We start from the raw sequence: 12,412 nt of genomic DNA on the forward strand, positions 1-12,412 counted from the left end.
GTGAATGTAGCCTAAAAGACAACAATGCATCTGAAGACTACAAACAGTTTTTTTGTAGGAGATCCAAATACACAAGAAACACCAAATTGTTTACTTCTTTAAATTCTATCATGGAAAAACTGTAATGGAAGAACAATTATTTAAGAAGAAAAACCTAACAAATCAGTAATTAGAAAGCAGTAGCAACATAAAGTGTAATAGGCTTCAATCTCTCTCCTTTTCTTCATCAGTTTGAAGAAAATTTGCAGATCACACTTACTCCTGTGCTTTTTACATTATAAGGATTGATACAGAACAATTTTTTGTAAATTATTTTTAAATAACAACAGTAGTGAGTACTGCGTCAAGACATAGTGAGCAGGAATAAAATACACTTAAGTAGCTTCACTAGCTGAAGAGTTACCACTGGTCATACTTACTTTTGAAAGGTGATGTTCAGATGAAAATCCCAAGCCATAGACTGTATTCGCCCTGCTGTCTGCCCACTGGCCAAACTTCTGGGATGTTTTAGTAAATGTCATGTTGGGGGTGATGGTGCTGTTTATTATTGCCTGAAAAAGGTAATAACTGTAAAAATGGGCTTCATGGTTTTTATTTTTTTCTAAAGACAACTCATAATTGAAAATGTCAATATTGTAGACAATTATCTGAATATGCTGAATGAGACACACATTGGGAACTAGGAAACAGTTTTCTAATTCAATGCCAGATAGAATTGCAAAGGCATATTTTTGCATACATTGTAAGGAGGAAATAGCTGGGGAGGGGGAGTAGGCATCAATTCACAATTGCAAGCAGTCCTTTAAAGTTTCTACATATAAGGACTATCAAAGTCCTTTTTTGTCTTGCACTTGTATTTCTTTGTCCCTTAAGGCAGTGCCTCTCAAGTTGCCTGTCAACTCCACTGCTGCTCTTCCCCCACCCCTGTTGCAGATGAGATTCTCACTGAAAAACACTCAATAATACAAAGGAGCACATTTTCTTTTTAAATCTCAGTTCTACAAGAGTCTGTTTCCTTTATACACATACAAGCAAGGCTAACAATGGCAGGGTCATACACCAACTACATAAGTGGAGCTACTCTTGTTTTAATTTTTCTTCTCTAGTTCTTGTTCTTGTATCTACAGGATGCAAAAAATATCATCCTCCAGCATGTAAGTTCTGATAATATAAACACAAAATGAAATTTCTAGGTGATATGCTGGTTCTACTAAAAGCAACTTAAGTTTCACTGTGGATTTCAACAGTATTTCCATCACATTAAAGAGTACATGTGAAGTGCAAACTGTAGAGATGGGAAGAATGTAAGACTGTTTTCTCAGAATGGTGACTGAGAAACTTTAACATCACAGAGACCAATTACTGCTCTCCTAAAACCAAAATTCTCTAAAGTCAAAATCAGTCTATACTACTTGAGTTATATAGACTTCTAGATGAATATTGAAATAAGTAGTTATTTAAAGTTTACTTTGCACTCTTTGTTTTTGCTGAGAGATTTGAGTACCACTGGAGCACAGCTACCACCAGATTAAAATTTTCTATGAATTTTACAGGGGAAGCCTGAAAAAATTACAGCTGAGGGGCCAGCCAAGTTTACAAACAGCACCCATGTTCATACGGTGATTCTCAGATGAAGTAGTGGAGATGAGTATTGCAAGAAAGTTCAAAAGCATACATTTCATTGCAACATATAGAAAGACAAGCAAAGATACTGCAGCACAGATAAATTTAACAAAACTCTTTCTTGGTGACTTACGCTATACTCACCATTAATGAAGATAAGCAAATCTGAACATAGCCAATTCTTTCTGATAATTTTTGTCCCTAAATACAAATTTTGCCTACCACTGTGAACAACTCCTTGAAAATTCTGGAATGCCTGAAAGCTTACATTTGAGCCAGGAAGCCTCATCAGATCAAAGACAGGGTTTGCTGCATGACCAGAAAATGGAGAACTATCTCCAGCATTGTCTGAAAGACATCCCTCAGATGTTCATACAGAAGCTGCCTAGTGAAGTCACTGGTACACTAAACATTATTCTCCTTTCTTCAGGCATAAGGTTCGGAGCTCACATAAAGCCATCAGACTCCTACTTGCACTATCACCTCCAACTGACCACCTAGAAAACTGCTGTCTATAGCATATAGGACAAAAGAGAGAATGTGAGACAGGACTTCTCAGAAAAGAGGTGCTCTGGAACTCTTTTTTACTTGTATGCTTATCTTCTTTTTCACTATTAGTGGTTGGAAGCCCACATTTGAAATAACCAGGTGGAAGCCCAGAACAGAGCTGTGCAATCTCATTTAATGCTCAATCTCACTTCCTGTGGAAGTTGTCAACAGTACTATCCTTGAAATTAAATATCCTAGGGACTGTGCAGGACAGATTCTTCCCCCCAAATCAAGCTCTAGCTATGTTGTCTAGTCTGCTTAAGCCCAGGCCCATCCATTGCTTGATTAATTGAAACTTACATCACATATTTTAGAGAGTGAGTATTATGTCATGGACATAACTTCCTCAATTCAGAAGAGGACTCCAATGCCAGAGAGCTAAGACCTCCAAGCAAAACACAGGTTTAAAGCCTCCACAGCTGCCATTTCCTGCAGTGACAGCAGTATAGCTGGCTGCAGCTTAACCCAGTCAAAATGGAGAAATGCTTCTGCTGACCACATGACAGGTCCACCATGGAGAACCTGAACAGGGTGCCTGGTCCAGAATGGGACAGCTTTTTTGACAGCAGTCTGCATTTAGGCTGGGTTACATTGACTGTCAAATTGCTTTCTTCCAAGAGAGAAAGGCAGGAAGAAAGCTTCAAAAATAATTGTGTTGATAGAGAGTTGGCTGTGATTCCTTCCTTTATCTTCCAAGAAAGAAAAGTAAAGAGGCTTCATGTCAGTAGATACCACTAGCCCAAAGACTGGGAAGACTACATTCAGATGCCAGTGATTTAAAAAAAAAAAAAAAAGAAAAAAGGAAATCAGGGTTTTCCATCTTCTCTAAATTAAAAGCCTTGGTATGCTAGGTTTCTCACATGCAAAACTATGCTTTTAAAAGTGTAATGCTAGAGCACCCTACAAATACACTCCAGTGTCAGCTACCTCTGGAAAAAACTAGATACCAGGACTTTGTATATTTAGCTTAAAAAAACATTTATTTTTTAAATCAAAATTTATAATTAAGCCTGTCTTGTCCATTCAAATGGGTACTGCTTTAACTGCTCTCCTCCAATCCAGATTTCACTGCATAGTTATCCGTATAACAAGTGTCAAATATTTCATCAACTTTTAAGAATGTTGTTTCCATAAATGAACAAGAAGATCTTAAAAACAGAACAGAGTCAATCTGACAGGAAGACATTTAGTTTTGAAGAAAACTGATTTAGTTATCTTCAGGCTTTTTTGGAATTATAAAATAGCTTTCATGTTTCCCTTTCATATTACTTTAGCGATGAGAAAATAGGGCATGTGTCTGAGCTGTTCATTTTATGAGCTGCAAACCCGACGGCTGCAAGATATATAGAGGTGGTCAAATACAATTTTATCTTGTGCTTAAACTAATGGCAATAATAATTTAAGATACAGAACTTTCTAACATCTTCAAAGGAAAATCACTGAACACTTGTGTGTACAGGTCTTACTTAAAACATTTATTGAGCATTTAAGAAATTGCCATTTTAAAGTGAGATGGTGATTAAAATAACAAGATCATTGGCAGTAACGCTGCTGGGAGACTTGACTGAGTAATAATATATGCAAGGTTCATGGGACCTGCAGACTGGGAAACCACTCTTTTCCAGAGTCTTCTCAGGTTCTAGATTAATATGAAATTTAAGTTTATTTCCCTGCTTTGTAGGTGAGAAAAAAATTATCAGAGAGTTAACTAGTAAAGCAAGACCCACACTATACTTGGTCTGTTCCTTTTCTCAGAGATGGCAAGAGACAAAATGCAAAAGACAGTGGGACTCAGAATAATCCTGACATCTGCCTGTACTGGAGAAACAATGGAAGCTTTGTTCAATCACCCAGGAGAAAGACGTACTAAAACACATTTTTCCAAGGAACTCTGAAATGAGTATATAATTAATGAGAACTGAGAGCCTTAGCAACAACTGCTCAACGTTGTCACGCCATACTACATAAGAAATCTTATTTTTCAGGCTTTCTTTTGATTCTGGGACTGGTAGGAGAAAAAAGTCACATGAAAGGTATTTACTCAAGAGGTCAGAGGAACCAGATTCAAGTTCAATCAGATTACTTGCATCAAGTTTTCTTGGCAATGGGCAACAGGTCTCCAAATATTGTGCATTACTATAAAATATATAGCCTGTACACTGAACATCTTATGGTCCTAGAATACTTTTTGTAGTCAAGATAGAGGGACATACATGATATCTGGTGCAAGATATTTCAAGAGGAGACTGTAGCTTCGGAAAATATTACACAAAATGCATTAAAAGTAAGCAGAAGTTGTGTCTGTAGGAACTGTCTTGGCTAAATCAAGCTCAAATAAGGAAAAAAAACCCTCTCTTTCAAAATTAACCAAAGACCCCATAAGCAAATTCAGGTTGGAAACTGCAATGCACAATAGGGGAGTGAAGATCATGTTTTTAAATGTCCTATTGTTTTCAAGAAGAAAGATTTAATGACTCTTAGAAATCAGTAGAGAACTTAAATTATATCCAGGAATACTTCTGAAATGCACCAACCTAGAGAGAGAAGGGTGTGGGACAGAAATAGGATTACCTCTCAAATCTCTAGTATACCTCTCTCCAGCATTCCTACTGCAGAAATATACATGTGAGCTGCCTTTACTCACTGACTTACTGCTCAGTGCCTGAGAACTGAGCACATCATTCTCTTCACCCTAAAAACCCAAAGGATGCTGTAAACCACACCAGCACCCAGGTGTGCAATAAAACCTGGCTGGATCTGTTCCCACTGAGGGAGGAGCGTGACAGCTTCAAAACCAGTAGGGTTTGACAAGTGGTTTTGGCCACTGGCAACATGTGCATTATCAGCGGTGTTACTGACACCCAGCTATATGCCATACAGCAAAGACACTCTCTGGGGCACTCAAACTTAAAAATGCTTTATATTTACATTTAACTCTTTGCACATACAATATTGTATATAAACAGACATGCTAAGAAAAAAAGGATGGGGTTTTAAGTAAAAATAAACTAACTGTCTGGGAATTACGCTGGAAACCCACTTCAAATTCTTCCATGTGTCCCTCCACTATTCACCTGTGTATGTTTCAGAGCAATGTGGTAAATGCCTGAAAGAATGGACTCTCTTAACCATGACTGGGATTCTAGATCTTCACCTAAGACTTGGATGAAAACATTATTAGGATTGCAGCACTCACAGAGTAAATAAAAGCGATGAACTGAATTATCAATGTACCTTGCCATTAGTACTGGATGTAGAGAGAATGCTGCAGTAGACAAAAGAACAACTAAATAGGTGAACAACTACTCAACAATTTAATTCAGCTGGCATTCAGCAGGAGTTGCAGCATTAGGATGAAGGCAGAGCAACCCCAGTGGATGTCAGAATAAGGATTTTGTATATTCTCCAGATCAGTTAAAGCACTACATTAACTGGTATTCTTGATTTCATACATCATCTAGTTCCAATCCCAGTGTCTTTATTCATTAATACTGACTCAAAAGTTATTTTAATTATTTGACAGAACTAATTGAATCTTTTGAAGGAAGGCTGAGAAGGAAAAAACCCAAAGACTTAAAACTGAAAAAAATCTCGTAGGCTCTGATGCCAGTCTCAGCCACTTCAAGCAGAGATTTTTGACTATGAGATCAATTTCTATATACTTTTTCTGATAGAAAATCTCCTTTTACATTTAAAATAGGAATATTCTGTATATTTTAAAAAATGCAGAGCAGTAATTTTCAGCTTTCAATAAGTAGGCATAAAATCTCTGTGAATATTGCCATACTTTTAACAGAGTACTTCATTTCCAATCATTGTGAACTGATGCATTTCCAAAAGCTTCAAATGAAAGTCTCTGGAAAGGATCACAACTTTTGATTACAGACTGTATATCTTTAATGCCCTAAGTGTAGAGTTTTCTGCTACACTGCTTGTAAAGTTACTGTTATTATAGTTATGTGAGTAAAAACAGTCAAGGATTTTCTGCACATCAAATTAATTTCTTAGACACATTTTACAAGAGGAGCAGCTCAGCGTACTATCCTTTCTAGTTAAAACAGAGAAAAAACCCAAACCAAACCTAACCAAAAAACCACCCACAAAAATCCCCTACTAAAACCAAACCAACTGAGTCTAGATAAAAGCTTACCATTTATTAGGTAGGCTTTATTAGGAGGCAATCCTTGCATTCTCTACAGCAAAAATCGGAAGATTATATAACAAAGGATTTACTAAGTGATTATGGCCACTGAACAGATGTCCTTCATAAAGCTGAAGCTAATTACATTGATAAATGACTGAGTACAGAAATGAAAACAAGTTATTGTAACCCTATGAGTACTTTTTGTACAATTTTTTGTCTTTTTATCCGTCTCATAGCATTATCCAAGGCACAGGTCACTACTTCAATTCAGCAATAGTTATTGAAGTCAACACAACTACATGGAAAACAGAATTTACAAATAAACACTTAAAACACATGATGAGGCAATGTTACCATTTTAAAATGTCTGTAATCTGTTGGTCAGATAATGATACAAACATCTGGGAAGAAACATGAAGAACATCAAACTAGAAAGTTGCAGCAAAAATGCTTCAGACAACTAGGTTTTCTGAAATGTAATTTACCTTTGAGCCATCCAAACTGATTATTCTGTAGACATTTCTTGTGCTGTCATAGAAGTAGGACACAGTAACAGCATGCTTGCTGGTGGGAACCCAGTTCTTCTTAGTGTTTGGGTCAATCTGGAAGACATGAGCTCGGGTGCTGAAGATGGGTTGTTCCCTGAAGGAGAGAGAGAAGAAGTGAATTTAATCTGTACATACTATCATTGCACACAAGCTATTTACATTTGGATGTACACAAGTTACTCTGCACAATAAACCTTGCCTGATGACTTCTGTATGGGCTACTGCATACTGCATAGAGCGGGTAAGTTTGTTTATATATATTTGCAAGCAAAACTCAAGTCTTCTAAGGCAAAAATCAACATCCAGTTGTGGAGTCAGACAAACACAGACACCTCTAACACAGATTCAGCACCATCCCATCATCTCCCCAGCTCTTTACTGCCCACCTATCCCTCAAAACTAAATGGCATTAATGCATGTGTAACTTCTCTCATTACACTCTCTGCACACTGCAGAATGTGCATAACTTCAAGTCCACTTCTCCAAAATCTTCTAATACTCTGATTATTCTCATCAATTTTATGCCACAATATGGATCTGAACTGGTTGATCCAATGCAATTACTCTAAAACAAACATTAATTAAGGCCAGGAACATGTGTTGTGAATCCCTCATTCTTTGGAGATTTATGCCTGAAGGTGTAAAGGTATTTACCAACATTAAATAATGTATGAAATACTTTTTAAATTGTATTAAATTTACTTAGCAAATAAAATTAATGAGGCAAAAACCCCCTTTTTATAATTTAGAATTTACAGCATTTTTCCCCATGACCACTACCAGGACGCACAACATTGCATTTGCACAGAAACCTAAATACATTTTAATATCACAAAGATGGCGATAAGATGGCCTTCTACAAAGGAGTGACTGTATCAGTAGAGAAGAGGAGGGCTGTGGATGTCAGTTATCTGCACTTATGTAAAGCCTTTGACACATGCCCTACAACATCCTTCTCTCTACATTGGAAGAGGTGGATTCAAAGAATGGACAGTTCGGTGGATAGGGAACTGGTTGGGCTGTCACATCTAGAGGGCAGTGACTAATGGCTCAGAGTCCCAATGGACATCAGTTTTGATATGTTCATCAATGACAGAGAATGGAACCGACTGCACCCTCCACAAGTTTACACCTGACCCCAAGCTGAGTGGCACAGCTGATGCACCTGAGGGACAGCATGCCATCCAGAGAAACCTGGACAAGCTCTCGGAGAGGACCCATGGGAATCTCATGAGGTTTAACAAGGTCATGTGCAAGGTGCTGCACCTGGGTCAGAGCAGCCCTGGTACCAGCACAGGCTGGGGATGGATGCCCAGAAGGGCTTGGGGGTGCTGGTGGCTGAGGCTGGACATGACCCAGCCATGGGCACTCCCAGCCCAGAGAGCCACACGTGTCCTGGGCTGCATCCAGAGCAGGGTGGGCAGCAGGGCCAGGGAGGGGATTCTGCCCCTCTGCCCTGCTCTGCTGAGACCCCACCTGGAACACTGCATCCAGCTCTGGGCTCCCAGCAAAGGAAGGACAGGGACCTGCTGGAGGGAGTCCAGAAGTCACAAAGATGCTTAGAGAGATAGAACACCTCTCTTATCCAGGAAGGCTGAAAAAGTTGGAGTTGTTCAGCCTGGAAAAGACGAGACTTTGGGGGACCTTACAGCAATCTCTCAGTACCTATTGTGGGGCTACAAGAGCAGCAGTAGAGGGACTTTTTTTACCAGGGCATGCAGTGAGAGGACAAGGGGTGATGGCTTCAGACTGAAAGAGGGCAGGTTTAGATAAGACATTAGGAGGAAATTCTCTACCATGAGGCTGGCTGGTGAGACACTGGAACAGGTTGTCCAGAGAAGATGTGGCTGTTCCATCCCTGGAAGTGTTCAGGGCCAGGCTGGATTGGGCATTGAGCAACCTGATCTAGTGGAAGATGTCCCTGCCCATGCAGGCAGGTTGGAATTGGTTATCTTTAATGTCCCTTCCAATTCAAACTATTCTATGATACTGTAGTTGTCAGTTTAAGTTTAGCTACATTTTAATGACAAACTGATTGCTATATTTTTTAAGGAATGCTGCCATCAAATTCCAAAGATACTAAGTACCAGGACTTTAGGTTGAATTTAACTTTTTAGGTATTTTGACTCTCAATTTCAGGGCATGAAAAAACATCCCCTTCGACCTGCCCTCATTTTATTTTCAGAGGTATGTTTTTAATACTTTTTTTCCCCAAAATAAATTCCCACAGAATTTTAGGCACTTGTAGTCAAAAGAGTTTAATTTGACCTCACTACAGAGGGGTACATGTGAACTCAATGAAATATCTCTATTGCTCAGCAGGAAGAGCAGCTTTCAGTAGTAGAATTGCATTACTCAGCTGGGAGTCAAGATTCCTTGAAGTTCACTAGATGACGAACATGGTGTTCTCCTATGTTGGGTGTTGGATGAAATGACAGAAGTATGCAGAATAGATCAGAGACCGCAAAACAGAATTTCAGTGGAAGATGAAGAAGAAGGAAGGGAGGCCAATGGGATCAGTGCACATGCTAGTTCTCCACAGAAATGTACCCTCAGCTCCAATTCATCTTTTCCTTGTAAATCACCAAGGTTGATTTCCTTGTAAATCAACCACTATAGGAGTTTGCATAGCTGTTTCCCTGATCCAAATCTCTTACACAAAAATGTTATGCAAAGGTGACTGGCATTCATAGGCTTTTTGTTTAACAGAACAAACTAATTCTTTTTGCTCTCTTGAATATCTAAAATTACTTCTTCAATCATACTTAAACTTCAGTTGTCTTCAATATTAGATCTATTTTATATTTTACCTCCCAGTTAAGCATATGCCAATATCAAGGGACACATATTAACATAATGCACCAGCTCTTTAACCCTGGAAAATTAAAGAATAGGAAACAATCTTAGAAGCCTGCCAATTGTTTTGATGAATATTGACATTGAAAGGAAACTATAAAGGTTCTGACCATGTTAATGAAAGATCAAAGAAGAACTGAATCCAGGACGTAGATGTATGTGGTTAATGAATATGATGTGTGGTTAATGAATATGCATTTGACCAGCACTGATGCTCAGTTCACTCCCAGTACAGTATATCACACAACTGGGACTTTCAACACACCACAGGTTAGGATTTTAATATGCAAAAGGTAGGCGAGTACTATATGGCTGAAGTGAGTGTCAGTGAAAGTCAACTGTTCAGCCTTGGGATGCTGCTCTCCAGCACTGTCATCATAAAAATCTTCCACAGCTCCACCAAAATATCCTCAATTTGTTTAATGAGGTGGCCTGCATGTTCCTGTTGATTGCTCAGCAGTGATGCTCAAGACAAAGCAGAGCACTTTGCAGGGCAGAGTGTAGGTCTGGCATAGACGGTATAGTTAGGTATGGAACAGTAAAAATCAAGCTAACCTACACTTCTTCAATCACTTCTGATAAAACCAGAGTTACAGTCTTTTCTTTCCATGCTTAAAGTACAGCTTTACTGAATGGCAAGCTGTCTTTGCTCTGTGGAAAAAGCATAGCGCCCTTTGTTAAATGAGTTGGATAAATCATGATTTTGCCAGATTACTAAAGTAATTAGGATTTTTTTCTGACAAAGACACTAAATTTCAGATGACTCTAGAATTAGACCATTGTTTTGACACTTGACAATGAACAATTATAAAGATTATTTCTGCAAGCTAATGGAAGTTATGCACTATATATCTACAGGATTAATTGTGTTATAGAACCAGTCACTGATGCACCACTGAAGTCCTTCAAAGCTGCTATACAATTACATCACCTGCACTTTTCTGTAGCAACGTATTATATAGAGCTACATAAATTTTAGATTTCCTAAAACACCTGTGAATATGCAATACATAATGTATAAAACATATAAAAATATTTGTAACTGTGGCCAATACATCTTCACATAGAAGTTTTGCTCTTCCATTATCCACGTAAGGACATGATGCCCTCCCATTCTGGAAGTTTCAATCAATTCAGCTGAAATAATATTAATTTTAGGAATATCAGATAGGAAGATAGCTTCCTCTTTGCCTTCCTAGGTGGTCAAACAATTAATATGGTTTTTTTTTAAATTATAATATATATTTCTATATATAAAAAAAAGTCTTCTATTTTTCACAGGATCACAGAATAAGCTGAGTTGGAAGGGATCCTCAAGGATCATTGAGTCCAACTGTTGCCCTGCATAGCACCATCCCCTCCATAAGAAGTTGAGAAAGGAAGAACATCTTTAAAGAAGAAAAATCTATCCTGTAAAAAAAACAAAACACCCTACCAGCTTCTTACTCTTCCCTCTCTTCTCTTCCCCTTTCAGCTTTCTCTTCTTTTTCTTTTGTTATCAGAAGGTATTCGGTACTCATTAAAGACATTAATAGGAACTAAGAGGAGAACTCCACACTAATTACAAAGCAAAGTAATTCATTTTTCCAGAAATATACTGATGCTGAACAAAAAGAAAAAAAAACTAACAAGAATGCCATAGTAACACAGTTTGACTATTAGAAATATCCGCTCAGGCATGGTAAAAACATTAAGGCTGATATCCTGATGTTCTTAATTGCCTTAGGCTGCAACATTAGGGTGGTGAGACAAAGACTAACAAGAAATAAGTGCCAAATCCTCCTGGACCCAAGGAGCAAAGTGATGAGTAAGAAAGCATAATAAGTATCACTTTAGCAGGCAGAATCATAACAGGCTTTTCCATAATCAATACAGAAATTTATTCGTTGATATTCGTTGATCAATCCTAAGCTAAACTTAGGCGATAAACCTGTTTACTAACAGTTGAATGAATAGTTTCCAACCACTCTTTCCCTTTTGACATCTTTACACAGTCTTTACAAAAAATATGCAGACTGCTCAATATAGGAAGTGTTACACTAATCAAAGATTGCATAAAAGAAGCTTAAGTTGGTATAGAAGGTTAGAAAGTACTTTCCTTGCTAATTCATAATTAATATACGCTTCATTTAAAAAAAAAAATCTATTCTTTAACGTCTGGTACTTCTACAGCACTAGTGGTGAAGACCTCTTTTTGCTTATTTCTTCCCTCACACTATTGCTTACCATGATTCTAAAATTACCTTGAATGCTATAAAACCTATAATTACTCAAGACTGGGATTCCATTATCTTACTTACTCTCAAAACAATAAGGCCACTGAAACCTCTACAACATTACTTGAGGTCCTACTTGCCTCCTCTTATGGAGTGTTAATGATGCTAAAAAACATATTAAAAATTAGATACAACCCTTCCTTTCTCCTCCATACTGGGCTAAATTGACAGTGCTTTGGCAGAGAAGTCGCTGCACTACGTAGGATGAGGTAATGAACTTCCCTGTATGGACACAAGACCAGGCCAGGAGTGCAGATGAAGACAAAAGAGACACGGGCGATGACTCTTAAGCAAGAGCTGGAGTGAAGAGCTGCCCAGGCAGAAGCAGACAGCAGACACCAAAATAGGGAAACACTGAGTGACTGTGGGTTATGGGGAACTGAGTTTTTTAAAAAAAGGAACTACCATCAGCAATG

The 12,412-nt window shown here is 38.2% G+C and overlaps 1 protein-coding gene across 1 annotated transcript in view; it reads right to left on the reverse strand.

The window, feature by feature from the left end:
• Positions 1–12,412, reverse strand: part of HOMER1 (homer scaffold protein 1) — an 88,320-nt gene that overhangs the window by 57,464 nt on the left and 18,444 nt on the right. The window contains exons 2-3 of the mRNA XM_054652671.2: positions 6,802–6,958; positions 420–551 (exon numbers count right to left, since the gene is read on the reverse strand). Coding sequence (XP_054508646.1) covers positions 420–551; positions 6,802–6,958 — 289 coding nt within the window. The remainder of the gene's footprint in view (positions 1–419; positions 552–6,801; positions 6,959–12,412) is intronic.

This window comes from Agelaius phoeniceus, chromosome Z (assembly GCF_051311805.1).
Source record: "Agelaius phoeniceus isolate bAgePho1 chromosome Z, bAgePho1.hap1, whole genome shotgun sequence".
Taxonomy (NCBI): domain Eukaryota; kingdom Metazoa; phylum Chordata; class Aves; order Passeriformes; family Icteridae; genus Agelaius; species Agelaius phoeniceus.